The 27,319-nt window shown below is 47.2% G+C and overlaps 1 protein-coding gene across 1 annotated transcript; it reads left to right on the forward strand.

Moving 5' to 3' along the window:
- Window positions 1-7,484: 7,484 nt before the first annotated feature.
- Window positions 7,485-19,476, forward strand: LOC135409306 (T-cell surface glycoprotein CD4-like). Its single transcript, XM_064644647.1, has 10 exons — window positions 7,485-7,717; window positions 13,600-13,731; window positions 15,258-15,434; window positions 15,533-15,676; window positions 15,914-16,186; window positions 16,636-16,998; window positions 17,118-17,360; window positions 17,449-17,567; window positions 17,804-17,871; window positions 19,081-19,476. The coding sequence occupies exons 2-10, from the start codon at window positions 13,671-13,673 to the stop codon at window positions 19,094-19,096; spliced, it is 1,464 nt and encodes a 487-aa protein (XP_064500717.1). The 5' UTR covers window positions 7,485-7,717; window positions 13,600-13,670; the 3' UTR covers window positions 19,097-19,476.
- The last annotated feature ends 7,843 nt before the right edge of the window (window positions 19,477-27,319 follow it).

Here is a 27,319-nt window from a genome sequence, read left to right on the forward strand (position 1 = left end):
TTTAAGATGAAAGGTTCTCTTGACTTGAGTAAGAGGGATCAGTAGCATGCCAGATTTTCATTATTTCACCAGGCATATGGTGTGTAGCTTTCACCTTCCCTTTCCAAGAGGGAAGCTGCATTCACAGCTAGCAAACGCACTTTGGGATCCTCAGAGTGCAGGTAATGGAGTTGCATCCAAAAAGTCACAACTGGCCTACTCTGAAGAGCATGTCTGGATTCCACAGCTCTTTAGCTAAACAGTTAGCCATGTATTTTACTGAAAATGACACTCATTTCTCCACTGAGTCCTAGAGAAATGCAGCAGAGCCACGAAGTAGACCTGTCTGCTTCAACCATCCCATGTAATTTCAGTCAGAACCAACAAAACACACGACAATCCAGCTTGGCACCAGAATTTTCCTAGGCAATTGATAATACTGCAATTTTTTTTAAGGTTGGAGTGATCTGTAGCTCAATCCCCTCTCTCTGCCAGATGTTATGGAGATAGGGAAAAGGTGGGTGAGTCCCAGTGGGGCTAAAGGGCTGTCTAATATTCATCAGGACCACATCATATTCTCTCAGTGCCTCACAGCAGTTTGCTCTCTCTTCTAATACACAATGGGATGCTCTCTCCTCCTGTGTGTAATACTTTTAGCATTGCCTTTTACCAGCCCAGATGTTCTCATTGCTCAGACGTGTGCCTGGTCTCTCTTTAAACCTCTCTGTTTCCTTGTACTCTCTGGCTTCCTCTAGCAATCAGTCCTCGGGTCTGCTTATTCGTTGTGTGAAAATAGTTCCTCTATTGGTTTTGAATTCAAAGCTTTCTGGTTTCATCATCTGGTTTCTTTTCTTCTGTCACAAAGACTAGAAGAAGAGGGACTCCCAGATCTATCAAATCTTAGATGGTCATTATTTTACCACCTCTTATCACATCTTTTTTTTTTGTTATTTCCCCATCCCCTCCTGACTTATTGCCTTTCAGGTACAAATCCCAGTTTTGGGGACTTTCTCGCTGACAGCTTGCACAGGCCCATCTCTGAGCATGGCCAACTCTCCTCATGCTCTTTGCTCTGGAGGAGGAGACAGCAGCCCGGCAGGGGAGTGGTGCTGGTTCACATGGACACACAGTGCCTTTCTCTGCATTACTTCAATCTGCCCCTTCATGGCTCCTGGTGTTTTGTCTGCTTCTCTGAGAGAAGTTCCCCACTGAACAACACTGAGCTTGTACCCAGCTGTGCCTGTTGTGATGGCCTGGGCTCTTGCCTGACCTGGTGCAGTGTGCAGTTACAGTGAGCAAAAGCCTCCTAAGCTGGACAGGGAAGAGAAAACATAACAAAAGCCTTGTGAGTCAAGATAAGGGCAGGGAGAGATCATTCACTGATTACTGTCATGGGTAAAACAGACTTCACTTGGGGAAATTAATTGAATTTATTACCAACCAAATCAAAGAAGGATACTGAGAAAGTAAACCCAAACCTTAAATGAAGTCCCTCCTACCACTCTGTTCCTCCAAGGCTTACCTTCAGTCCCAGTTTTCTCCACCTCCTCCCACAGCAGCACAGGGGGACAAGGAATGGGGTTTGTTGTCAGTTCATTGCAGATTGTCTCTGCCACTCCTTCCTCCTCACGGGGAGGACTCCTCACACTCTTCCTCTGCTCCAGCATGGGTTCCCTCCCACAGGAGACAGTTCTCCACAAACTTCTTCAATGTCAGTCCATCCCACAGGCTGGAGTTCTTCTTGAACTGTTCCAGTGTGGGTCCCTTCCATGGGGTGCAGTCCCTCAGGAACAGACAGTTTCAGTGTGGGTCCCATGCAGGGTCACAAGTGCCACCAGCAAACCTGCTCTAGCATGGGCTCTTTTCTCCATGGGTCCACAGGTAGTGTCAGAGCCTGCTCCAGTGTGTGGGCTTCCCACAGGGCCAAAGTTTCTTTCAGGCATTCACCTGCTCTGTACTCCACAGGCTGCAGGTGGATCTCTGCTCCACCATGGATCTCTGGACTCCCACGGGCTGCAGGGGATACAGCCTGCCTCACCAGGGTCTTCCCCACAGGCTGCAGGGGAATCTCTGCTCTGACACCTGGAGCACTTCCTCCCTCTCCTTCTGCACTGACCTGGGTGTCTGCAGGGCTGATTCTCTCACATATTCTGACTCCTCTCTCTGGCTGCAGTTGCTCATTTTTTTTCCACCCCTCTTAACCATGTTATCCCAGAGGTGCTACCACTGTTGCTGATGGGCTTGTCCTTGGCCCACAGCGGGTCCATCTTGGAGCTGGCTGGCACTGGTTCTGTCAGACACAGGGGATACTTCCGGCAGCTTCTCACAGAAGCCAACCCTGTTGCTACACTGCAACCTAAGCCTTGCCATGCAAACCCAATACACAGAGGCTGAAAACTTTGAAAAACACAGGAAATCCAGTGGATTCCCTTTTGGCAGAGAGGAGAGCTTAAGGAATGCAAAGAAAGTGTTATGCATGCAAATTCCTTTGCATATGACTCCTCCAAAAGGAATGGGAAGACAATCTTTAATCCCAAATTAATCTTTTTTTGGTAAGAAAGATCAGCACCATCAGAAAAAAATCATAACTAGGTCCAGATGTTCTGCATCCAGGACTTCTCAGGGATTTACAGTGAGAGGCTAAGTAAGCGCTAGTGAATAGCATAATCTGACAAAGGAGCAACTATAAACACATCTATTGTGGTCTTGGTACATTCTGTACAGCCTTTTAAAACCAATAAAAAGTTAGAACCAGATCTCAAATTATGCAGGATATTAAGGCACATTGAGTTTTATACTTGCTTGGCAAATTTGTGGGAACAATTTCAGCACCAGTCCTGCAAAAAACCCCCAGTGACTTACTACTCTGCTTGTATTTCTTCAGCACTTTTACGAACAAACCCAAAATATCTAGGGTTCTCAATTTTGCAGAGTGGTTGGAACGAGATGATCTTTAAGGTTCCTCCCAACCCAAACCATTCCGTGGTTGTATGAAATCGCACTCCCGCAGCGCTCTGAAGGGGCACCTATGCTCGGGAGTCAGGGCGCGGCAGGGGCCGGAGGCTGCAGCTGCTGCTCCTTCACTCCCTCCTGGCACAGGGCTACTCTCCTTGTCCCGAGCCAATGCCGCCATCTACCGTCCTCCTGCGCCGGGATTCTCCCGCCCACACGCGCCGCGCATCGAGTACATCCATCCCTGGTGCCTATTGGGCTGCACACTCCGTGACTCAGCTCCCCAAGGACCGCTTGGCACGCCCAGGTCCTTCCCTTCTTTTGCTTTCAGCTGAGGAAGCTAAAGCAAAATTTCTCACAGTTACTGTAACCTGATGGCATCTGCCATTGAGTTGCAAGCCGCTTTAATGATCCCAGCCCCAAGCTGCTTCCAGCGTGATATTCCAGAACCTCTGTGCTGATGAAACACCTCCATCAAAACAAATATTGTCACCAGCTTCTCCCCCTTCCTTTTGTCAAGGTCATTAATAGCGAGATAGATACAGTTTCTTAAAAGCTTCCCCAGTTACCTCTCTCCTGCCTGTTGCGTTTCTGACACATCCTTAACATCAGATTGTTTTTGCTTAGGCTGGCTTTAGCCCCTGTCACTTTCAGTGATACACTTTTGCAGTCGGTGGTTCCTGGACCATTCCTCTTTCCAGTGCCCTCTGAGTAGTCTCTGACTTCCCAGCACACCTGGCTAGTTTTGCTCCATCAGACCTCACATCTCCTGCCTAAATACAGGGGACCCCTTGCTCATGAAGAACATCTCCGCATGTTTCCCGATTTTCCGCTGTGATCAGCAGATGAACCTTCATGAGATCTGCTTAGAGAATCCTCTCTTCTCAATCAGGCTTCTGCAGAGAGACTCCTAGTGCCTGCCGGAGGTATCTCCCTCTGGCACAACCTAGGAGCCTTCCTCCCTTCCAAGCGACATAGCCGTGCTGGGGCAAATCACCAGGCCCCCTCACCAGAGGGCTGGTTGTTTCTAGCTCCCCATATCTAGTGTCAGAAATGCCCCTTGACAAGCTCACCAGGTGTCGGCTATTCTGTTACAAAGAGACTGTTCCTGGCCTTTGAAGCTGCTGACAGTCAGGTGTCTGAAGACATGGTTGTTATGTTGTGTTCAAATCACTAATTTTCCAACACATCTGGGTATCCTCCACCCACCGGGCTTCACAGGCACACTCAGAGTCCTCACTCATGCACGGGGAGCTTGGTTTTAAGGAGATCTTCTCTGGAGGTATCTTGGCTTTCCAGCAGAGCCAGTAAAAGGTCCCTCTCAACATCTGATTTCTGAAACCCTTTTCTCCCTTTTTCTCATTTCCCCGGAGAGATTTTGTGTCCCTTCAGACTGTGACCTTCACTCAGTATAGTCTGGGAGCATCTTCTCTCCGCTGAGAGGATCTGTTAATCGCCAGCTCTAGCTTGCAAAAATATTGCTGTTGGTGAGATTAGAGTGTCTCTGCAGGGGATAAAGCAGGGAAACATGACAGCCACAAACTTGTTGGGAGAGGGAGCAGTGTGCAGTGCTCAAGCTCTTCTTGCTGTGCCGCAGGGTCAGTGTGTGATGCTTGCTAAGCCCCACTTTCCCCACGGGTGCAGTACAGCAACTGTCCCAGTGAGGCGAGAACCAGACTCACGCGGAACTTAAAAATCAATTAAATATTTATGAGGAATATTACATTCAGAAGAGAGACTGGCGGGCTAATATTATTCATCCCTTCTGGATTCTGATGTTTAATTAATGCTTGCAAAGTGCTTTGAGAAGCTTGGATGAAAGCGATACAAACACGTCATCACACACTGTGACCCTTGGTCCCAGAGGTACCTGTTTGCCACACAGCTGGAACAGCTCCAAGAGATGAATTCCCACTTTGTGATGAGAGTGGGTCCATGTGGGGGCTAAGCCTGAAGCTTTATCACCTCAGACTCACAGCCTTACTTCTCCTTGTAACTCTGCAGCAAGTTCAAGTGCATTTTGCAAGCTTTACCCCTTTGGGGAATGCTATTTCTGGTAGATATTTGCAGTGACATAAACCGACTGTTTAAAAACAAGTCAGTGTTTTTGCATTACAGCATGCTGGGGAGACAAAATGCCAAACAGAATCTGCGCAAACTGAAGCACCAGCTCAATGCCCCAAGGCCCCAAGCACTGAGATGCCAAGGCCTTACCATTCCAACCTGAGTTTTTTCAACTCTTTTTTTCCCAGGACAACCTCTCTCTGGCAGCTGGGGACCAGAAAGGATATTTCTGTTTGACGCATGTGAGAGCGTTTTGAAGATGCTGATGTGATACGTCAGGTAGTCACAGGACTTTTACAGGCTCTGGATGCTGGCAGAGTGAGTGCCCATCCCATCCCATCCCATCCCATCCCATCCCATCCCATCCCATCCCATCCCATAGCCTGTATCCCACACTGGGAAGTTCCTGTTTCATGTGGGTGGCTCTTTCTCTGAGATGGGACATCATCTTTCTCCAGTGTCACAACCAACAGATCAGCTCTCGCACTCGAGGCCTAATCACTGCTGTTTCTTCCACACCTGGTGTCGCATTGTGAACCTCAGTGCTGTGAATGGCTGAACCTGCTCCCCCTGAAACCTGACTGCATTTCACACCCCCATCCTCCATTCAAAGGGGAAAAGTCACTGCCAGGAGAAGAGTGGGTGGCACAGAGATGAAATCTCAGCCATGGCTGGGGCTCAGTGGGTTTCCGCTGTCTTGGCTGAGGCTGGGATTCAGAGAGAGAGAGAGAGAGACCAAATGTGGGTGGGAAACCACAAAAGCCCCCTCCTCCACCCTGCAGAGAAGGGAAACAGCTGAGATTCAGTAGCAATACAGGTTACCTAAGAGTAACCTTGTATTGGGTTTTCAGGGCAAAGTTTTGATAGTGGAGGGGCTGCATAGGTGGCTTCTGTGAGACATGAACAGGAGCTGGCCCCATGTCAGTCAGAGCCATGTCCAGACAGCCCCAAAACAGACCCACCACAGACCAAGGCTGAGGTCATCAGTGATGCTGGTGGCATCTCTGTGGTAGCATATTTAAGAAAAGGTAAAAACCAGTGTGCTGCAGCTGTGAAGCACAGGAAGGAGAATAGGTGGGAGAAACAGCCCTGCAGATGCCAAGGTCAGTGAAGAAGGAGAGGGAGGAAATGCTCCAGGCGCTGGAGAAGAGATTCCCCTGCAGCCCCTGGAAAAGACCCTGGTGGGGTAGGCTGACCCCCTGCAGCCCATGGAGGTCCACTTCGGAGCACAGATCCACTTGCAGCCCCTGGGGAGTCTGCACTGGAGTAGGTTTTCTGGCAGGAGCTGTGGCCCATGGAGGACCCACACTGGAGCAGTCTGTTCCTGAAGGACAGCAGCCCAGGCAGAGGACCCACACTGGAGCAGTTAGAATCATCAAATCATAAAACATCCCAGGTTGGACAGGACCCTGAAAGATCATCTGGTCAGCCTTTTATGGGAAAGGGTTCCCAATCACATCTTGAAAGCCTCCAGCGATGGCAACTCTGCCACAACCCTGCAGAGGTTGTTCCAATGAATTATTGTTTTCACTGTAAAAAATGTCTTTTTAATATCAAGATGAACATGAGGAACTGCAGTCCACGGAAAGGATCTTCATCAGGGCACTTCTTGAAGGACCCCACAGTGGAGCAGGTGAACAGCATGGACAGGAAGGAGGAGCAGAGATGAAGTGCTATGAACTGATCACAACTCCCATGCCCTGTTCCCCCGTGACACTTCAAGGGAGGAAGAAGGGACAGAAGAGTCAGGTGTGAAATTGAGCCTGGGGAGAAGAGGGGAAGGTTTTTTCAGTTTTGTTTTCATTTATCACTATCCTACTCTGTTTTTAATTGGTCACAAATTAAACTAGTCTTTCGCCAAGTCAAATCTGTTTTGCCCATGACAATAGCTGGTGAAAGATCTCCCTGCCCTTATTCTGACCCAAGAGAGTTTTTTCATATCTTCTCCCCCTGCCTTCCTGAGGAGGGGAAGTGAGAGAGCAGCTGGATGGGCTGCTGGCACACAGTCAAGGTAAGGCCACCGCTGCTACAACGAAAATATCCCAACATCTTACCCCAAATCTCAGACATACTCCACAGACAGGTGCCCCCAACATATTGTCATGGATCCTCTCCTCCTCTGTTCCTATCCCTGTGCAACCTCTGGGGTCAGCTCCTCAGAGGTGCCTCCTCTAAGTGGTGATGCAGGAGACAGGCTGTGACCTGGAGCTCAGCCTGTCCTTACAGAGTATCAGTGGTGCAGGCTGGGGCCGGATCTGCTCAGCTGACATATCAGTGTATGAGATTTCTTTGTCAGTGGAGCAGAACCAGTTTCCAACCAGTTTCCAACTTTGTTTTTAAGTTTCGGCCCCGTCACGGCCTCCCATCTGCTGCCATATGGCCAATAGGCTCTCTCTGTTTTGCACACTCATTCTCCCCACCACTGCCATACATCATCTTCCGTTATGGTCTTCATTTCTGTTCACACCCAGTTGAAATCACATGCATTTGGAAAATCATCATCTACTTAGAGAAGCCAGCGGATGTCAGCAGAATCTGGACTGGCAGCAAGACCTTGCTGACGCTCCGGCTGGAGAGGAGGAGACATCAAGGCCAACATCTGTTGAGCTGTTTGCTGAACATTAACTTCATTCTTCTTTTGTTTCAGCTGTAGCTGGGTAAGATCAATTACAGCAGGTGACAAAGAAAAGGAGACAGAAGAGCAGAAGTGAAGAGAAGAGAGGTAAGGAAACTATCTTTCACTGAGAAAAGAGGCTAATCTGTTTTCGGGGGTTTTTTAATGTTATGAACTTTACTTTTTCACACAAATTGCTGTTTTGGCACAGATGGACTGGTTTTGCCCCACTCAAAGGTCTGCTGCAAAACCACCTTAAGCTTTTGACTTGATAATACTTCTGGCTGTGCAAATTCTCCGAGGCCCTTCAGTTTTAACTAAAAATTGTTTGTCTCCCCACATTTTTCCCTGAACGAGGGAAAACGAAGGGGAACTACAAAAAGCTCAGCCTGCCTCGGAGCCTGGGGATCTCATGGATCCTTTAAACCCATGTATAGGGAAATATGTTCTATATGAGGACCTATCACTGGTGATTGTATATCCCCAAGGGCTGGTAATGCACTGGGGAGCAGCCCTCTACCAGCTGCCACTTGCTATCGCCTTCTTTGTGCACCCTCCAGGAAGGGGAACTTTATTCTAAAAAAAGCCTGGAAAAATAAGAAAATGACAGTTTCCAGCTAAGTAGGGATGTCTACTTGCATCTGTACGTGTTGAGACTGGAGGGGTCTGTTCTGCTTAATCCAGGCTGACTGGCTCACTGCCTGACACTGGCTGCCGATGCAGCCTGATCCACTAGCTCAGGGCTGAGTGAGCAGGATTTCTTGGAGAAAGAGGGATCCTTTCAACTTAAGGACAAGAGAAAAAAGACTTGCCTTCTCCTTCTGTGGGCTGCTGCACTGTTGAAAAAAGGAGTTTCACATCTGGTTGAATTTTTCAACTTTCAGGCGGCGTATCCTTCATCAGCCATCTCAGATATTCCTCCACATGGTGCATTACTGTTGAGTTCAGGTTATTACTTAGTGTTTGCCACCATAAACCAAACAGTCCCTGGTGCGCGTTAGAATCTTAGAATTACTGAATGGTTTGAGTTGGAAGGGACCTTTAAAGAACATCTAGTTCCAAAGTTCCAATTATCCCCCTGTTACAGGCAGGGAAAATTTCCACTTGACCAGGTCTCTCAAAGCCCTGTCCAACCTGGCCTTCAACTCCTGCAGGGATAGAGCAGCTACAACTTCTCCAGGCAACCTGTTCCAGTGCCTTACCACCCTCTGAGTAAAGAATTTCTTCTTAATACTTGATCTAAACCTACACTCTTTTAGTTTAAAACTGTTCCCCTTTCTCCTATCACTATCTGTCCATGTAAAATGTCACTCTCCATCTTTTTTATAAGATGCCTGTAAGTATTGAAAAGGCTGCAGCGAGGTCTCCCTCACTTTTCCTTTACTCTCCCCCGTGTTTCACCAACATGGCTGCCAAAGCTGCCTGCACTGCGGCAGGGATTGCCTCATCTGAACTAAATCCACCCCATCCCCGCTCAGGGATCTTGAGCACCAAGGGGCAGGGTCCATCTGATCTCCCACAGCCTCATGCAAGGACCCTGTAAAAATTAAGGAGGGATGAAACCTGAACATCTTCCTAAGCACACACATGGCTTGGAAGGGGGATGGAGGGTCGGATTTCGGAGGACACCACAGTGCCTTGGCTACTCACAGCCTCCAGTGGCTTTAGAAAGGCAGGTCTTGGCTTCTCCCCTTCTTAAGCCATCAGAGGGGTTAGAGGCTGTAGGGAGCAGCCTGGGCTGCGGAGATGGTGACATTTCTCATGGCCTCCACGTGGTACCAGGCACATGGCCGGGTCAGGAGGACTTTATGGCTGAACGGAGCTCACTGCTGATACAGTGGCCTCAACACCCTGCCTTGTCCTGACAGGGAGACCTCTCTCTAGGAAGATCAGCTACTTTCACCTCTGTGATCCCATGGACACTGCACCGCCACCTCCCTCTCACAGCAGCTCCAGCTGGAGGATGGCAGCTGCTCTTGGATGAGCAGCCAGAGGCGCGCAGGGGGAAAGGCAGGCAGAATTGGACAGTCTGGGGGGACAGTGGGGACTGTGAAATGTCCTTCACCGCTATCATCACTCTGCTCTCTGCTGGCTGTTTTTGTGCATTTGGTCTTTTATCTTGCCTGCTGCTCACCTGCTGTTTCCTTTAATGATAATAAGTAATTTCAAAGAAATTACTACTCAGTCAAAGAGCCAGATCACCTTTGCTTTAGATATTTAAACTGAGAAAAAGAGAAGTAAAGCCCTTTAACGCAGAGCCCCAGAGCCAAGCCCAACTGTTGTGCAGGGACAAGAGGCAGCTGTGTCCCTCAGCCCTCGCCTGGCAGCCACTGCAAGGGGAAATGCCGCAGCGGAAGCTGAGGTGTGGAGCCCTGGTGTGGAGGCCCCCCTACCCCAGCAGAGCGAGCTGCTGCCAGATCAAAAGCACAGCCACAGTCAAGAGTGAGAGAAGAAAACAAAACCACACTGCATGAAAGAGGCACAGGAACACCGAGAGGAGATAATCATCTCTCCATCAGGAGTGGTTGCTGAGCTTTTTCTTTGTTGGTTTTTGTTTTTTTTTTTAATTTAAGTTTCCTCCTGTGTCATGCCAGTGCCAGCCTGGGGGGGGGGGGGTGTCTCTGCAGCCATCACCCACCGTGGCTCGATGCTGGAAGGAGCAAGGGGCTGCCAGCCCTGCTCCCAAACAGATGTTCTCCAGGCCTGACTTCGTCTTGCAGGCATCATTCCCCACAGCAAGACCACTCACTACCTCAGCTCTCCTTTTCCTATCCCTCAGAGAGGCAGGGAACATTAAAATAAGTCAAGAAGGAAATTAAACCAGTTTAATAAGAGGGAGAAGTTAAAATGAAATGGAAATCAATGTTCACTTGGGAGGGAGCCCTGCTCCTCCGTTGCTAGATGTGCTAATAAATCAAGTATGCCTGGACTGTTTCTGGCACAGAGGCCAGCTGGCATGAGATGGTCTGGGCTATTAAACTCACTTAACCTCCAAAATGAACTGGCCACATGCCAGCCACCTAATGGGAGAGGTCCCTGGCCCATGCTAACACCAAAATGCATCCCAGGAGTTGCTCGGGAGAGCGAGAGTTGTCCTGGGCCAAAAATGTGTCAGGAAATGTACTGGCAGTTTAACAGGACTGATGAGTATGTTCCAGTGCCTGGGGACATTCTGTGACACCACAATTTATGAGCACCACCATAAGATACAGCTGGGCTGCCTGTAAGGAGGCTGTGGGTCTGCTACAGGCATCTGCTAATGAGAGCAGCTTGCTCAGTTAACACAGCAGAGCCTCACTCGCCCAGATCTGTAAGCTGCAGAGTAGCACTGCCTGTGATCTGGCCTGGAGGGATACAGAAGGAGATAGAAAGACAGGGGGGAAATAGGAAGTGGCATGCATGAGAAGTAGAAATAAACAGGGAAAGAGGGAAAGTGTGTTAAAGAAATCCTAGCTGAAGGCTACCCATTTTCCCCACTGACTTGTAACATGTAGGTGGTAACATCGCACTGTAGACATCTGCCACAGAAATACAAAGATTTGTGCAAATAAAGCAGGACTGCAGAAGTTGTGAAACCATGAGAAGAAACAGAAGAACAAAGATGCATCAATCTGCATTGATCAAGATGCGCAAGGTCAGCAGTTCATCAGTCCCACGGTGCTCTGGTTGCGTGGTTTTTCTCAAAAACCAGGTTGGAAAGAAGGCAAAGAACAAGCTGAAGCCATATGACAAGAAAATAGAGATTCCCAGTCAAAACAAAATGATGGGGTTTGACTTAGCAATTTCATTAAGTTTTACCTGTTCCATTACCTTCAGCTTTTGTATAAAGTTTAATGACTTAAAATATTTGAAACCAAACACTGATCCTTTTAATTTGTAGGTATCACTTTAGAGTGGGGGCTGACTTTTCCTGCTTATTCCAGAGGAACAGGTGATGTGAGTTTTCACAGTGGGGACAAGGTTTCTTCTGGCATCTCAGGAATGGATCTTACTCAAGGCCCTGTGCCAATTCTCAGTTATCGATGTTCCTTTGGAGTGAGATGCCTACATATGCCTTGTTAGAGCCCCTTTCTTTATTCTGTAGCTTAGCCCAGCAAACTGCTTCATCACTGCTTCTGCATCTTGTTAGGAATGATCTCCAATCATATGCACTGGCTCCTTTGTTTTACTATTTTTGCAAAAAACAGCTCATGCAAATATTCCCTGGGCTTTTTGTTTTGCATGAGACAAGGCACAAATCTCCTCTGACTGTGCCTTTTTGCCATCCATTTATCTTCTGATGGTGCACATCGCTGCTGTCTTGCTCTTGCACCTGTATCTTTCATATGTGCATGTGTGAACATCTGTCTAGATGTCAGACTGTCAGTCACACTGACCTGATCTCCATGTAAATGTAATGCTGATGTTTTCATCTATGCTTTGATAGTTTCACGTGCTCTGATCATTTAAATTAATTTCAGTAATAAATTATCCTCTAATAGAATATATTATACTGAATATTGCACATCATACATATAAACACTGAATAAAATTATTCATGCATTTCTTTGAGTTCAATCCCATTATAACTCCAGCCTTCAGTCTGTCATGCTCTTGGCATGGGGAGTGCCTGCTTTCAGAGAAGAGAGGTCACCTCACTGGCTTGCTCACTCCTCAGAGCAGCTTCCTTTTTGTGATATATGCCTTGGTTGGAGAGCTCAGAAGTCTCCTTGCACCAGCAGCCATGGTCCCCTTCACCTTGTCGGCCTATCCAGCTGCAGCTCGTACCAGCACTTGGTCTCTGCTACAGTCAGATATTGCATCTAATTTGCTAACTCACCTTAACATGATGATTAGCTCCCAGTTCCCACTTCAGGTTTTGTTACCATCAACGCAACTTATTCTTTCGAACCTCATTCCTCCCTTCTCTCCACACTTTTTGTTGAATAGTCCATTGAAGAATCCAAGCAGGTCCTTCCCACATCAGACTTGCTGGTTATTGAGATTTCTAAGGTAAGGAATAAGTAGAAAAAAGAAAAAGAACTGAAGAAAAACGTTAATAGCAGCCTAAAGATGGCTGTAATAATAGAATCACAAAATCACACAGAAGTATTTAGATGGCAAGGGACATGAGGAGGTTTCCAGTCCAATCTCCTGCTCAGGGCTGAGTTGACTCTAAAACTACAGTATGTTGCTCGGGGCCTTGACAAGGAAACTTCTGAACATCTCTGAGGGTGGAGGTTTCCTAGCATCCCTTGGCACCTATTCCATTGCTGAACCACCTTCTGTGGGAAGAAAGTTTTCCTTATATATGGTCAGCATTTCCCTGCTGCAACCTATGGCTGCTGTCTTTTGTTCCTCTCCTATGCACATCCAAGAAGCATGTGGCTCATTCTTCTAAGTAATATCCTTTAGATAACAGGAGATTGAAATTACATCCCACCTTGGCTCCCTTCTCCCTACCAAACCCAGCTTTCAACCTCTCCCTGTATGTCATGTTCTCCAACCTCTTCACCATCCCACTAGCCCTTGATTGGACTCTATACAGTTTGTTGGCATCCTTCTTGTAGTGGAGACTCAAAACTGGTACCTGTGTCCTAGATGAGACCTCAGGTGTGCCAAATAGAGGGAAATAATTGCTTTACTCTACTTCCAGCAGAGCTGGCTGTGCTCTTGCTAATGCAGCCCCGTATGTGTTTAGCTTTAATCTCTGCAAGAGTGATGATAACCCACCATAGAGAAGTAAAAAAGCACAGAACTCTTGGCAATATAAACAGCTGCAGCCTGATGAATGCCAGAAACCTAGGGATGAATAAAATGAAATGTTTATAACCAAACTCTAGGGGCACACTGCAGATGGATTCTTTGCTGAAACACAGGGCTCTGCTGACTTTACCAGTGAACCTCCACTTTGCTGCACTGAAGGATAGTGGGAGCAGACTAGAAACATGGGTCCCATCCACTGAGGTCTGAAAATGAACCATGATTTACAGAGTGTTTGGGTCTTGCAGGGTAACCTCCCTTGGCAGTGACAGCATTTCCAGCCCTGCAGTCCACAGCCAGAAGAAACGTTCCCACAGCAATGGAATCATGCAGCACAGGGGTGAACTGCATGCTTGCTGTCTTCCTGGTTCTGCATCTGGGTGAGTCCTTGGCTCAGCAACCTCTCATGGTTCTTACAGTCTTTTCACAAGCCTCACAACATTTGGGGTGTTTCTAGGCTCCTCCCAGTTTGCCATATAACACGCCTCACACAGTTTAGCTTTGGGACTCAGGTTGTTCCCAGCCCATCTGTTGAGCCTGCCAGCCAAAACCAGGGGGCATCACCAGGTTCAGGGAGCTGCCCTGTATAGATGCAGGAGTGGGGTTCCTATAAGAACCAGGATACACACTGAGTACTGAATGGAAAACACTGCCCTCCAGCTGTCTGGGCAAAAACGTGTTTCTCACATGTAATCCTACCAGCTTGTTTAGTTTTACTGCTGATGTTATAATGTTTGATGGACTTTTTGGTGCTTATTTTCCTGGAAAGGAAGGACACTGAACAAGGCCAAGCCTGCATTTCTCAGATACTCAGCTTTGATTCCTCTGGTTGCAGAGGAAAGATTGGAAATCTCTTCTGCACCCTAGAACCAAATGAAAAGCAAAAGATACCAACTCTTGTTAAATAGCAATTCTAATTTCACAGTTTAAGACAAAATCAGAAGCTTCTGTAGTCCAATGTGCAATTATCAAAAATCTGTATTGTTGCAGTTTACCTCTTGGAAGACTGTAACTTTTGGAAAACCATACATTAAACTCATGTAAACTTTTTATTTTACATTTTTATGGCTCCCTAGTACTAGGGTAACCTGGGGGATCTGCAGGTTAAGCATCTCTGAGAGCTTACCAGCAGTGAGGCAGGAGACCACAACCCCTTTATCCCCAATCTTACCTCTGGAAAATCCATCTCCTTCTTATGGTCTCCTGCAGAAACCCTCTTTACAGTGAAGAAAAGGAAGCAATTCTCCCAAGAAACAACTCCTAATGTTTCTTCAACCTTATATGTCCTATTTCTTCTACTGTCACATAGGCCTCACAGGAATCTGACATTAGGCCAGCCTTCGTTGTTTCTTTTTTACTTTATCACTTAATTTTCCTCAGTTTTCAGTCTTTTTCCACGCAAAAAAATGAAAGAAGGGGTGAGAAAATTTGTCAGTGCTGTGTCAAGTCTTGACTGGGGAAGAGGAGGACTGACATATGCTGTGAAGGAGGGCTGACATATGCTGTCCTGCCTTTGCTACCAGCAGAACAACTAAGTCTTGTCCAGTGGAAAAAGATTGTCTCAGTAAAACTGTTGACATTTCAAAATCGTGAATGATGGTCAGTCCACCACAACTACTGGCATTTTCCCTTTTTCTGAATATATGTGAAAGAGAATAGCCATTAGCCAGGTAAAGAGCCTAGAGTGGAGGGGAGGGAAGCTATGGAGCTGAAAACAAAAGAGATTAATTGATTGATCGATTGATGAGATAAAGGAGTAAAAAGTTCAGAAATTGAGGATAATCTTCCCAGTGTCTGTGAAAGGGAGAAGAAATATCTACATCTTTCTGGAGGGATGGGAAGTGTTCACTGAGACACCTTTCAGAAAGCGAATGTATGCCTGTTTTTGGTGGGTATTGACTTTCAGGTCTGATCTCCAGTATGGCTCAGCAAATTGAACAACAGATTGGGATCGCAGGACAGGAGGTGACCCTGCCCTGCAGAGGCATTCCTTCTGACTCCAGCCTATCCCCTCACACAGTTGTGACCTGGATGTACTCCGATACTGTTATATGGCGTATGGAAAATAATAACCATTGGAGAAGTAAGGCTTCCAATTCATCACCCTGTTTTCCCAGATATTTTCTCTTCTTTCCCAGAAGAGAAACCTCTTCCCTTCTAACCAAGCCTATTTTTTAAAAGAACCAGGTGCCGTTAGCGATCAATTTCAAGTCACGAGCACAAATAAAGAGCTGAAGGTGCGGAACCTCGTGCTCTCCAACGCCGGCATTTACACCTGTAAATATGGCTCTTACAAAGCCCGTACCTCACTGCATGTCTTCAAGTGTGAGTGATTAGAGGGCTTTTATCCACAAGGAGGGGAGGGGGCCATAGAGCTCAGGGGAAAAACCTCTGTGGGGATTCTTTATCCAGCTTCTATTTCTTCTGGCTTGGGCTATCATAGTTCATTTATCTTCCATCTCCAGGGTGCAAAGATTTCATATTCTCTTTGCTGTGACACTTGTGTCCCTCTCTCACAAGAAGAGGAGTTGTCTTACTGGCTGAGATTTTTTCTTTTTACAGTGACAGTGTCTTTGGATGGGCACTTTCTGCAAAATGAAGCCCCTGAGCTGACTTTAATGCACAATTCACCTGATCCTAAACCTGCTCTCAGCATCACATTGTTTAACAGTAACAATAACATAGTAACACCAGAAACAGAAAACAAATCCCCTCAAAAACACATATTGAATTTGAAGAAACTGGAAGCTACGGACAGCGGGACCTGGGTGTGTAATGTCCATTCAGACTCTTCGCTGATTAATCAGAACATCTCCTTTGTTGTGAAGGTATTAGGTATGTGACAACAAAAATGCAACTTGCACAGGCTTGGGAACCAGTGTTCCCTCCAGCTCATGAGCTGAGCTTTTACTTTCCAGCACCCAAGTGCTGGTGCTCCAGTGTTGATTTCCTAGGGCTTTCAACAATGCAGCTTAGGGATCACTTTACTGCCTGAGCTATGTTCCACACTTGTGCCCATTTTCCTCTCCAGGCACAGTGAGGAGAAGGTTCTCCTCTCCTTGAGATCTCTTCTTCTTAGTACTGGTGTGTTTGGGAGCTTTAGCTCTTTCTACCGTCTTATTCTCAGACACTAACTGTTTAAGCTTCCTGGGGGATGTTGTGGCTTTTCTCCAAGTCCTCTTTCAACTGAGCACAGCATGCCTCTCTCTAGATCAAAGGTAAACAGGGAGAAGCGTAACCATGGCTTTTCCTGCCTCTGTATTCCTCATCTCCTCTGAATTCAGGTTTTCAGAATCCAGATATGGAAAGAAAGTATGCAACTGCTGACAGCACTGTCATCTTGTCATGGCATCTGAACTTCCAGAAGATAAAATGGAATAAAGGTTTCACAGGACAAGTGAACTGGAAACAACAGGAAAGTGCAAAAGCTCATGAACTGCTTGATTTCAACGTCACAGCACTAGGAGAGCAGCACGAGACCAGAAAAAGCAGCCACCTTCTGTTTGAGATACCTGAAAGAACACCTAAAAGTACCATACAAGTGAAACTCCCCAAAGTCCATTTCAACCATTCTGGGCAGTACCAGTGCCAGTTGGCATACAAAGGAAGACACGTGCAGAGCAACATAGAGCTGGTTGTGATGAAAGGTGAGAGGAAGAGGAGTAGGTCAATAGATGAGGAGCTGCAGAAACCTGGAAGCCACAAGAGCACGGGGGGACCCATCTTCCCATTCTCTCACTCACATGTTGTTTTCTTGCCTTTACAGTCTCAGCTAACCCTGTTGGGCCACTCTCCAGAGGGGTCAAGATGACCCTGATCTGTGAGGTCTCTGGTCCACTCCCACCCAAAGCCCACTTGCGCTGGGAACGTGTGAACGGGACTCAGATGGACATCAAGAACTCAAAGCAGCATGAAGTAAAGTTGGAGGTGAACATCAGTGCTGCAGGGCTGTGGAGCTGTCACCTCATAGAAGACAATGACAGAAAGATCAGCCTTCATTACCACGTGGGTATGGAAATTAGCATCACATCCCTGCCTCAACCCTAAAGCTTTAAAATTCTCTGGTTTTGCCTTTAAATATTTTTCTTCCTCCACAGAGGAAGCTCCTGTTTGGATTAACTATGTGGTAACTGGAGCAAGTATTGGAGGCAGTGTACTGGCATTTGCCCTTGTGTGTCTGTGCATCATCAGTGGTATAAGCTGGCAGCGGAGAAGGGTGAGTGCCCTGGTCCATGTGAAAGTTGAAGAGACTACTGTCTCCCCAAACTAGAGGAGTCAGATTTCCTGTCTGGGCATGGGGTAGAACAGATAAAGGGTCAATCCTTAGACTCAAAGCAAATGGTTAGAGGTGGGCAGTCTGCAGATTTCAGATGGCACTTTATTACCACTTAAGAGGAAAGCATTTGAAGTATAAAAATATCCAATTGTTCTTTATCCCTTCTCTCCTGGCAGCAACGGGCAAAAAGGATGGCACAAGCAAGACAATACTTGCTGGAAAACAAGACGTGTCAGTGTCAACAGTAAGTGGCAATGAGGGCACCCAGAATGGGAAAATAGTGTTTTCAAGACAGAGGAGCCTGATGGTTGAGTGGAGAGAAATTGAGCTTGAGCCTCCTTGGTGAAGCAACACAGCTGCATTTCAGCATTTTCAGTTCTTACTGATGTAAAATCCTACCTAAGATTTATGAGATATGTTTAATGAATTTCCTGTTATATCCCAAACCCATGGCAGCACCGTGCTGGGAAACCTTTGAGCAGAGAGGTTTCACTTGAATTTTCTTCCTGTTGAGAGATGTTAACCAAAACCAAGCAGGTGCTCCAAAGTCCTTTGATAGGCTCCACAGTGAATCTGGCATCTGGAGGTAGAAAGGACACAACCAAACACAAGGATGAAACACAAATTTTAAAAACCCATGATGTCCATAATGTAATTCCATCTCTGCTAGTGCAGTGCTGGACTGCAGTCGGTGAAAATTGCCAATAACCTTCCAGGAGTAATGAAAGAGAAGAAAGAATCATGGAACACTGTGATTCCTAGCCTTTCCTAAAGGCATTGGGTGATGTGAAATACACCATCACGTCCTGACCCTTTTCATCAGAGCAAGGATTTCTCAGCAGAGAAGGAGCCCTCTTAAAGACCTTCCAGGTCTTTAAGCTTATATGGTATCAGGCATCAGAAGCAGGTGTTGGAAACACTGACAGCCATTCTGTCACTGGAAGAGGAGAGCTAAGGACAGTATAAATGATTGCATGAACAAGTTCAATTAATGTATGGGTACATCACTGGACTTCTGCTTATTTTCACGGGTGACACTGGCAAACTGATAGTTTCATCTGATTTTTTTCACTGTCACTGGGAATTCAGTGAAAATGTCTATTGGCAAATACCACATCACAGCTGGGATGTACATGTGGTGAAGGGTATAATACGTCAAAGAATCCACCTTGTTTTCACCTACCTTTTATCAAGGTTAAAAACAATCCCCATAAAAAGAGGACAAAGCCCGTAGAGATACATCAAAAACTAGATAAATCTGTGCAGTACAAGTGCTGATACAGTTGTTCTTTAACTCTCTTTGCCAAGTAAGCAGCTCAGTGTAACTGAAACCTAAATCGCAGCCATGTGAATGCTCAAGTAACTGTTTGCATCCTCAGCTACAGAGGCAGGCAGGCATTCTCTATGCAAAAAAAGTGGGGGGTAGTACTAACATAATACTTTTCTCTTGCAGCTGGCTAAAAAAGTAATATTGCAGCACTGAAGTCAGAAGGACTGATAAAGCCTCTGCCTGTACCGAAACACCTGGCAGCCCATAGTGCTCCATGAATCCATCTCTCTTTCTCCTGTTTTAATGTAATTCTTTATTCCTTCATCATTCTCCCAGTCTAATGCCATGAAGGGATGCAATCTGGCTAGGAGCCAATGGACAGGACAAGAAACCTTGAAGGGTTACGACTGATCCACAGTTGTATAATGAGAGACACTGAATAGAAGAGATACATATATACAGATATATAATATGCTTGTATTTTGTTCATGCACTTAATTTGACCTTCTCGTGGAACCAATTTTATGTGCTTCTTTTATCTGCCTGAGCGACAATAAATTACTTTGGGCTTGGGAGTTATTTTTTGCAAGCTGGACTACATTTTTTCTGAGGCACTCTTGTCTGGTTCAAATTCACATTTTTCCTGCTAGGATGTGGAATGCTGATTCTCACTATTTTCCACCTCCCTGGCTGTCACGAGCCTTCCTTAATGCAACAGCTCTCTGCTCTATCTGAAACCTGTCCATACTCATTTGCCTTCCCCGGACAGTCTGAGCCCTACACTATCCCACATATCCATCCCTGAGCTTGTAGCTTTTGCCTCTCCCACTACAAACCAACAAACAAGTGAAAACAGCACAAGCAGTGGGATAATTAAGAATTAGTTTTATTGGGAGGGTGGTTCAGCACACCAGTAGCTTCTGGAAGTCAGAGCCTGAAGAAATTTTGAATATTGATCCGGAAGGTAGCTTTGGAATGAGGGTGAGAAAGTAATTTCCTAAGAGAACAAACCAGCCTTGGACTGAGTAATCCCACAGAGTACAGAGAACAGACGCTTCTGAGAAAGACACTGGAAATGCCTTCTCACCAAAATGACCCTGTTTTTGTTCAAAGAGATGAGAAGAGGGAGTGAAAAGCCCAGGAAATTTAAGATGGAACTAAAAGCATGTTGCAGAGATGACAGAACGTCCTGAAAGAAAAAATGCTGTTCAAATATATACACAGAAGTCTTGTGTTTATAGAAGTTATTCTACTGTCTGCTAGTGGCAGGTCAAAAAGGCCTTGAGGTCCTACAGATGTCACTGGCCGCAGTCCAGGTTTGTTCATCTGTGCTGGGCTTATCTGGGGAGAGGCGCAGAGAGGCACTGGGCTATGGGAAGGGTTCCCCATGGGATGCTCAGTGCTGGAGGAGGGGTTTCCTCTCTGGCAGTCACGCCAGCATCATGCTGTTACTGACAGAGAAGAAGCAGGTGGTAACAACAGCAGAGACAACATCTGTGAGTCGGGGGAAATCTTCCTCCCCACAACCCCATTTCTGCCCTAGAGTGGAGATGCAGCCCCAGACAGCTGTGGCAGCAGGTGTGGGCCAACACTGGTGTCATGCCGGCTCCTCCACCATCATCTTCACACAAACAGGAGTGATGAAGGCCCACGCTAATGCCATTTTCTTTCTCATAGCTTGTGCTTATGTGCACAAGACTATGTTAATTTTGGAAAAGCTCTGGTCCATATCCTGGTGCATGCAGTTGCTCCTCCTACTGCTGTCCCTCTCGCTGAACTGCCAGCATACCTTAGGAGCCAGTTGCAGCCCATCAATCTGCTAAACAAGGCATCATCATGGCTTAAGGACAGGCCCATTTGGGGAGCTGTATAAGGGAAAATCAGCGCAGCGTCAGTGGTGGTCAATATAATGGTCATGACAAACTGCTTGGCATAGTCCCCTCAACAAAAAACAACCTCTGTTTCTGCAGTCCAGATCCTTCGCCTTAAATAACTGCTCAAGTACCCAAGCCAGCTCTTTTTTTCACTCACACAGGTGTCTGTAGCAAAGGGATTATCCTGTATCATCTGATACCTGGGTGGGACAAATCACACTGGGTGAGTATCCCTTGGGAGCTCCTCCAGCACTGCAGCCATCTCCAGCAGTTCAGGTGCTCACTTGGGGTCCCGGCAGCTGAACCAACCATCCCTGTGCCAAAAAATGCCAGCTTTGATCTTTTCAGTCGGAGAATCAGCCTGACAATAAAAGACTAAACTAATAGGGCTTACCTGGCCTCCAGCACAAAGTTCATCAAACCTGGCCTGGCCAGGATGAAACGCCTGGGTAGCAGAGAATGCAGGCGCTGGTGGTTCAGAGAGCACAGAGGTGCCTGAGCTGCCTGGCAGTGCTGCCCCCAGCTGTAAAAGCCAGGAGGCAGCCTCAGTCCTCCTCTCTTCCAAGGGCTGGAAGAGGCACACTGAGTCCCCACAAGTGACCAAAGGTTGTGTCCCCATTCACAGCTGGGACCCACCTGCAACGAAAGCTCTGTCTCACACCGCCGCCACGGATGCAGAAGGTCCCTCCATCTGTTTCCAGGTGGCCTGGTTAGTGTGACAGCAGATGGGATGGTGCCTCTGGGATGACCGTAAGTGCACAGCCACATCCACAGTTACACAGCTTCCAGTTCTCCCATCTGGATTAGTGCAACAAAAATGACAGGCCTTCCTCAACACTGCACAGTTTCTCAGTAGCTCTCCTGATCTCAACAGTTGTGACCCTGCCCTACTCTACTTGAAATTCACCTGTAAGCACAAACCACTGCAGGCTCCAATCTTATAAATCTCCTTTTTTGGCAGCTCTCCTGTCTGTGTCTTTTCACATGATGACCTTCTTTGTTCCCTAGATGCACAGACTGCCCTGATTGAGAGAAAAGTCATTCACAGAGTGAGTCCTAGATGGGCTTTCTTTTCCATCCGAGTGCAATACTGAAAGCTTCAGTGTGGGCTTCAAGGCAGTACAGAGTTAGAAATTCAAGTCAGATAAGAACAAGCTTGCACAAAATATGTCGATGTAGATGAGTCTCCAGTTGGAGTGGACTGTGGTTACATCTTGCCCAGGCCAAGGCTTTACAGGCTTTCTTCCATGTATCCTGGTCCTCCTTCTCAGGAGACACTGAGGACTTCTCCTTTTACTAGGTGTGACAAGGGTGTATCTACACTATGCAATGGAATAATACCTCTGCATGACGCAAACCACAGCGATAATACAACTCTGCAAAGCAGCAAACACAATGACAGACATATTTTGTCATGTGCCGACAGCTCATCAGAGTAGCCCCGAGATGATGGCAGAAAGGCATACATGGCAATACTTACAAAATGACAACAGCATCAAGAGCTCTGTGTACTGGTGAGGAAACATGACAGAAAGCACGAGTTTGGGAAAAAAATGAGAAATGCTGTTTTTCCCTACCATGTCCATCTTTCTGGCACTATTATTCCCCATGTTTCTGGGCTGGAGAAGGGAAAAAGCACATGCTTCAGCCTTTTGAACACACCTCCAATGCACGGTCCTCTGCCAGGACCCACAGACCTGCTTGCTCCAGTGGAGGGAAGGGCTTGGACACAAGGATATAGCGCCCTGTCCAGTTCTGCTGATCTAGAAACATGTGGGCTGAAATAACCCCGGCCCACAGCACTACCTCCCCAAGCCCCTCCTGCTTCCCTGTTTATTTCTGCCCTTTGAGTGCAACGTGAGGCAGTGATTTGGTGGATGCTGTCAGCCCGGATCTGCCGAGGCAATCCATGTGACTCATGCTCCCCGCAGGCTCTGCAGCAAAGCACTCGCATCCCTCAGCCTTCAGAGCCAAATGACCCTGTGTGTTTCTTTGTATGTTCCCAAGGTCTACAAGGGAGAAATCTGTGCACTTCAGCCTCTTCTAACTCCTTTTTATTTTGGAGGGGTGCAGAAGGAGAGGGAGAGAACAGTACTCAGCATCCACTTGAAAGGCTTATTAGCCTAATGAAGCTACAGAGAAAGAGTAGCCTCCATCCACCCTTCTCAAAGGTAAGGGTAGAGCTGGAGTACCAGACCCTTCCAGGATGCTCAGCTCTGGACTGGTTCCTTTCTGAGAGTATTCCCAAGTGTGTGTTTACTAGGAGGGAGCCCAGGGTTCATTAGTGCTCTCACCTCTGAGCAACACCTCCAAACCACAGCCTCTGCCTCACACATGTCAGCATCCTTCCCTGGCATCCCCTCTGAAGAAGCCTTTGGCTCTCCTCCTGTTCATTTGCTAGCCAGCTTGGCCAAGTCTTAGAGGTGCTTCCAGATTTGGAGAATTAAAAAACAGCAGAATTAGGAACAGAGGTGGTGACAGAGATTGGCTTGCTGTCAAGGAATCAAAAGGGAAGAAAGGAGAAACCCCAGACGCTCAATGCTTTGGCACCAGCTGGCTCATGTCAAGGTCCTGTTTCAGAGTCCAATGCTGGGAAGTCCCTCCTCTGAGCTTGTCTGTGTGCTGTGTGGAGATGAGGTTCTGAAGGTGAACAGCAGTAACAGTGATGCTGGCTGTGTGGGGACTATGGCACTGGAGAGGCCAGCACGGCACCTGAAACAATTAGGGGAGCCAGAGAGCATCCCTGCCAGGGGCCAGCTGCATCCAGCATGTCAGCAGTGCTCCTGAAAGGCCAGTCTATTTTTTAATTAAGAAACAATTGTTCTGGTCTTGAGAAACCTCAAACATACCTACAGAAGCTAGAGGAACAGGTGGTAAAATGAAAATTGCAATTCAGTGTTACAAATTTAAAGCAAAGAAATCATTTCAGCTCCTTCCAGACTTTATAGGTTCCCAGATTAATGATTCAAGAGCTCCTAATTATCTTCGTGTATGAGAACAAACAAGTAAGTGTTTAGTAATTTGAGAAAGGAGCATAATTTAATTCTGAAATGACATTTTTACATCCTTTACAGGCTGGAATTCTGCTGGAATACAGACTGCACTGAGCTATCAGTGATGCCACATGGGCAGGAGGGATGAAAAAAGGGTCAGTAACACTCAGAAGAGAAGAACACACAAAGCATTACAACAGGTGGGTAGTGGGGGTCGGGGGATGCAAGAGGATATATACATCTCTGTAAAATGGCATGCATCATAACAATCAAATATTTGATAAGCCTACCCTGGTAATTCCTTTTCTCAAGGAAAATATCATACACAAACATTTCTGTATGTGACAGAGGCTAAAAAAATATCTTTTAGAAGGTGTCCAGCTGTGTAAGGAAAAACATTCAGTGGTAAGCAGGCATCCACAAGTTCGAATCCTAGATTTTACATTGCAAACTCTTAATATTTGTGTGTAGCTCATGACCAGCGCCAGTCATCCGTCCCCTAATGTGAGCTATTATCAGTTGCCCATTATGCAGATGAAATATCCGAGAAATTTCACTAAATCTTTCCGTACAGTGCTAGAAATAGAACCTAGAGGTTTGGATATGACAAATCTACATTGCAGTCACTGTCACTGAAGCAAAATGGTAACATATCTGCTTGGCTGGATTCTTTTTAGCCATTAGCCACACCCTGCCCAGAGAGCCAGAAAAGATGCCAGGAAACCTGCTTGCAAGCACGCTAGTTGTAGCCTCACAGGAGGCTGTATAAGCCGTGTTGGGGCTCTGAGGATGGATTTAATTGCATCCATGATCTGTGAGAAACATATGAAACCTCCCATGGTCACTATCAAAGTCCTGAGTAAGAGCTGCAAACCATCAAAACCCCATGAAGTGCATTTGGCTGTCTCAATGCTTCTGGTTTTAGGATTCTGCTGTTTCTTGGTTAATGAGCCCTGTTCCTTTAAGAATCCAAGGCACCTCTGGGAAGAGCGTTTCTCTGGACCTGCAGAGCTTCTGTCCAGAAATAACTGATCCTTATGCAATGAACTTTTCCAGAAAACATTTCATACCCTGACACTCTAACAGTGGTGTTTCTTCAGGCCTGGATGTCTTAGACTATTTTAGTGAGCTACGGAGACTTCAGACAGCAGATCACTGGTCGGAGTACAGACTGACTCTGTGGGAATTAAAAATTGCTCCCACTCTGTGACTCCTTCTGAGAGATGAGTCGGTGGGGGTGTCTCATTTTCTACCCTAGACTTCCTAGATACACAGGCAACCCTGCACCATGGGGCTTCAGGACTTCCAGATCATCATCCACATTCCACATCAGTGCTCCTTTGCATGTGCATTGTCAATATGCAGCACATCCACAGTTGCAACCCATCTCTTATGAAAACCAGTAAAACCAGGTGTCTGGAAATCCTAGGCAAATAAAGGGAGTCTTTGAAATCCATTTAGATGAGATGGATGGACAAGCATCTGCTTAGGAGTGTGACAGCCCTGGGGTAAAAGCTCTTCTTCCCACAGAGTTCGTTCCACTTCACAGTAAATCTTCAATTTTGTGCTTTCATTCAAACTAATAACCCAGACACATTTCCAAACACAAGAAGCCCCCTTGAGATACGAGGATCTGTCCCCATGCAGCTCCGCTCACCAATCTCTGTCAGGTGTAGCCCAGTCATCCAGCTGCAGGATGTCCCTACCTGAGCAGAGCCGAGGCAGGCAGACAGTGCAGAAAGTGCTAGAAGCTTGGTTTGCTGAGAACAAGAGGATTTATTCACCCACGCAGGCAGGCTAACAACTTACGCTAAAGAGACTCAACTTCTGAATCAGAAGAGGATGTAATGTGGAAGTTATCACATTAAGCAATTCACACAAATGACACAAATGGAGCTGCAAAATGTTTACATTTGTGGATATAGACCTTCTTACTTCAAGGCATAAACCTCCCACAAATTATATGGGTTGAAAAGCAGTGACAGAGGACTGTCTCATCTCACATCTCTGGTTCCTGCTGTAGGTAGACTGCCCACTGAGCTGAACCACCTTGCGGCCATTCCGCTGTGGGAGTCCCGCATGTCAAAGAATAGCCAGAGTATGGCAGCATCATCATCACCCACCTTCTTCAAAAATATCTCTTATCACCTACCTGACACAAAGCCAGATCTATTCTAGTGGTTCCTCGTTCTACTCAGTCTCTAAAAGAGGCCCCAGTAACAACAGCTACTGCAATGCAAATTTTTTTTACACCTCTGGAAACTGCCTTTGCTGCTGTCCCTGGGCCTGAGAACCAGCAGTACCTCCAGCTTTCTTACTCAGGATTCTCTCCCTCTACAAACCTCAGACGAAATTCCTTGGTATCCAAGGAACTTGGGATCACCTCGGTCAATATTGAGAATGATATATGAAATCTGCCCTGTCAGAGGGGGTGATAAAACTGAGCAGACCCTGGATCTGTAGGTCCACTTTAGCAAACAGGGTATGGAGGAGGAGCAGATTCGTAGAGGAAGACATCTGATGACAAGGACTTTGTGGCCATACTGTAAATGCCTGGGGACTTACTTCAGACTAACCCAAAGCAAAGCTGAATTCTCATAGTCCTCAGCGCACATTTGCTGCACACCTTGCAGGTCTTTTCACCTAAATTGTTCAGGTTCTCTTGATCCAAACTGAGGTGCTAATGCAGCTGCACCCTGACTGTCCAGAAACATGGACTCCTATACCAATTCTGATGCAGGAAAGGAACACAGAGATTTTGGCATATATCAGGTCCTAAAATGAATGAAGAGAGGGAGGGTGTTGGTGCCTTCGCTTCAATAGCAAGACAGTAACAGGTAAATGAGATGTCTGTTTCCTTGTGAAGACGTTCTAGCCAGGATTGACCTCGCTGAGGTGACACAGCTGGAGGGGGAGATTTACTCCTCTGGCATGACCAATCCATTCATCTGAGCACTACTCCTGCCCTATCTCCCTGCCTTTTTCCCTCTTTGTGGGACTACACTGCTAGTTGGTGGTGGAAGAGGCCACCACAGCAGATGGGCAAACTGAGGCACCAAGGCGCCCTGCCCTCCAAGCACCCCTCGCAGGCACCTCTGTGGGCAGCAACTCTTTGCCTTTCCCCCCATCCTCCCGACATCTATTACGGCCTGGGTGTCTCCTCATAACCCTCTTTGGGAACGGGAACCCAGCAACTCCTTGTCCTGCAAGTGGCATTGCGGTGGCGGCCCGTCTCGCCCCGTGGGGCAGGAGGACAGCGCGCAAGGGGCAGCCGCTGTGGTTGGGCCATGACCAAGACCGGCTCCGGGAGCACAGCCGGGCACAGCCTGCCCCGTCACCCCCGCCCGTCGGGAGTCGCGGAGGGGCCGGGGCCGGGGCGGGAGCCGGTGCCGGGGCGGCGGCTCCGGCTCCCGCGCCCGTCCGCCCGTCCCGCCCCCTGGCTGCTCGGCCCGGCGGTGCTCCCGCCGCCGTCCCCCGCCGGCACTCCCCGCCCCTCGCCCCTCGCCGAGCCCCGCCCGGCGGTGGCCGGAGCGCGGGGCCGGGGCGGCTGCCTGC

This window comes from Pseudopipra pipra, chromosome 2, assembly GCF_036250125.1.
Source record: "Pseudopipra pipra isolate bDixPip1 chromosome 2, bDixPip1.hap1, whole genome shotgun sequence".
NCBI classification, from domain to species: Eukaryota; Metazoa; Chordata; class Aves; order Passeriformes; family Pipridae; genus Pseudopipra; species Pseudopipra pipra.

What these genes read in the sequence shown, in the direction of transcription:
- LOC135409306 (XM_064644647.1), top strand. Translation starts at nt 13,671, where the DNA reads ATGGAATCATGCAGCACAGGGGTGAACTGCATGCTTGCTGTCTTCCTG. An exon ending in AAATAATAACCATTGGAGAA is followed by an intron (nt 15,435 to 15,532) that starts GTAAGGCTTCCA and finishes ATTTTTTAAAAG; the next exon opens with AACCAGGTGCCGTTAGCGAT. An exon ending in CTCACTGCATGTCTTCAAGT is followed by an intron (nt 15,677 to 15,913) that starts GTGAGTGATTAG and finishes TTCTTTTTACAG; the next exon opens with TGACAGTGTCTTTGGATGGG.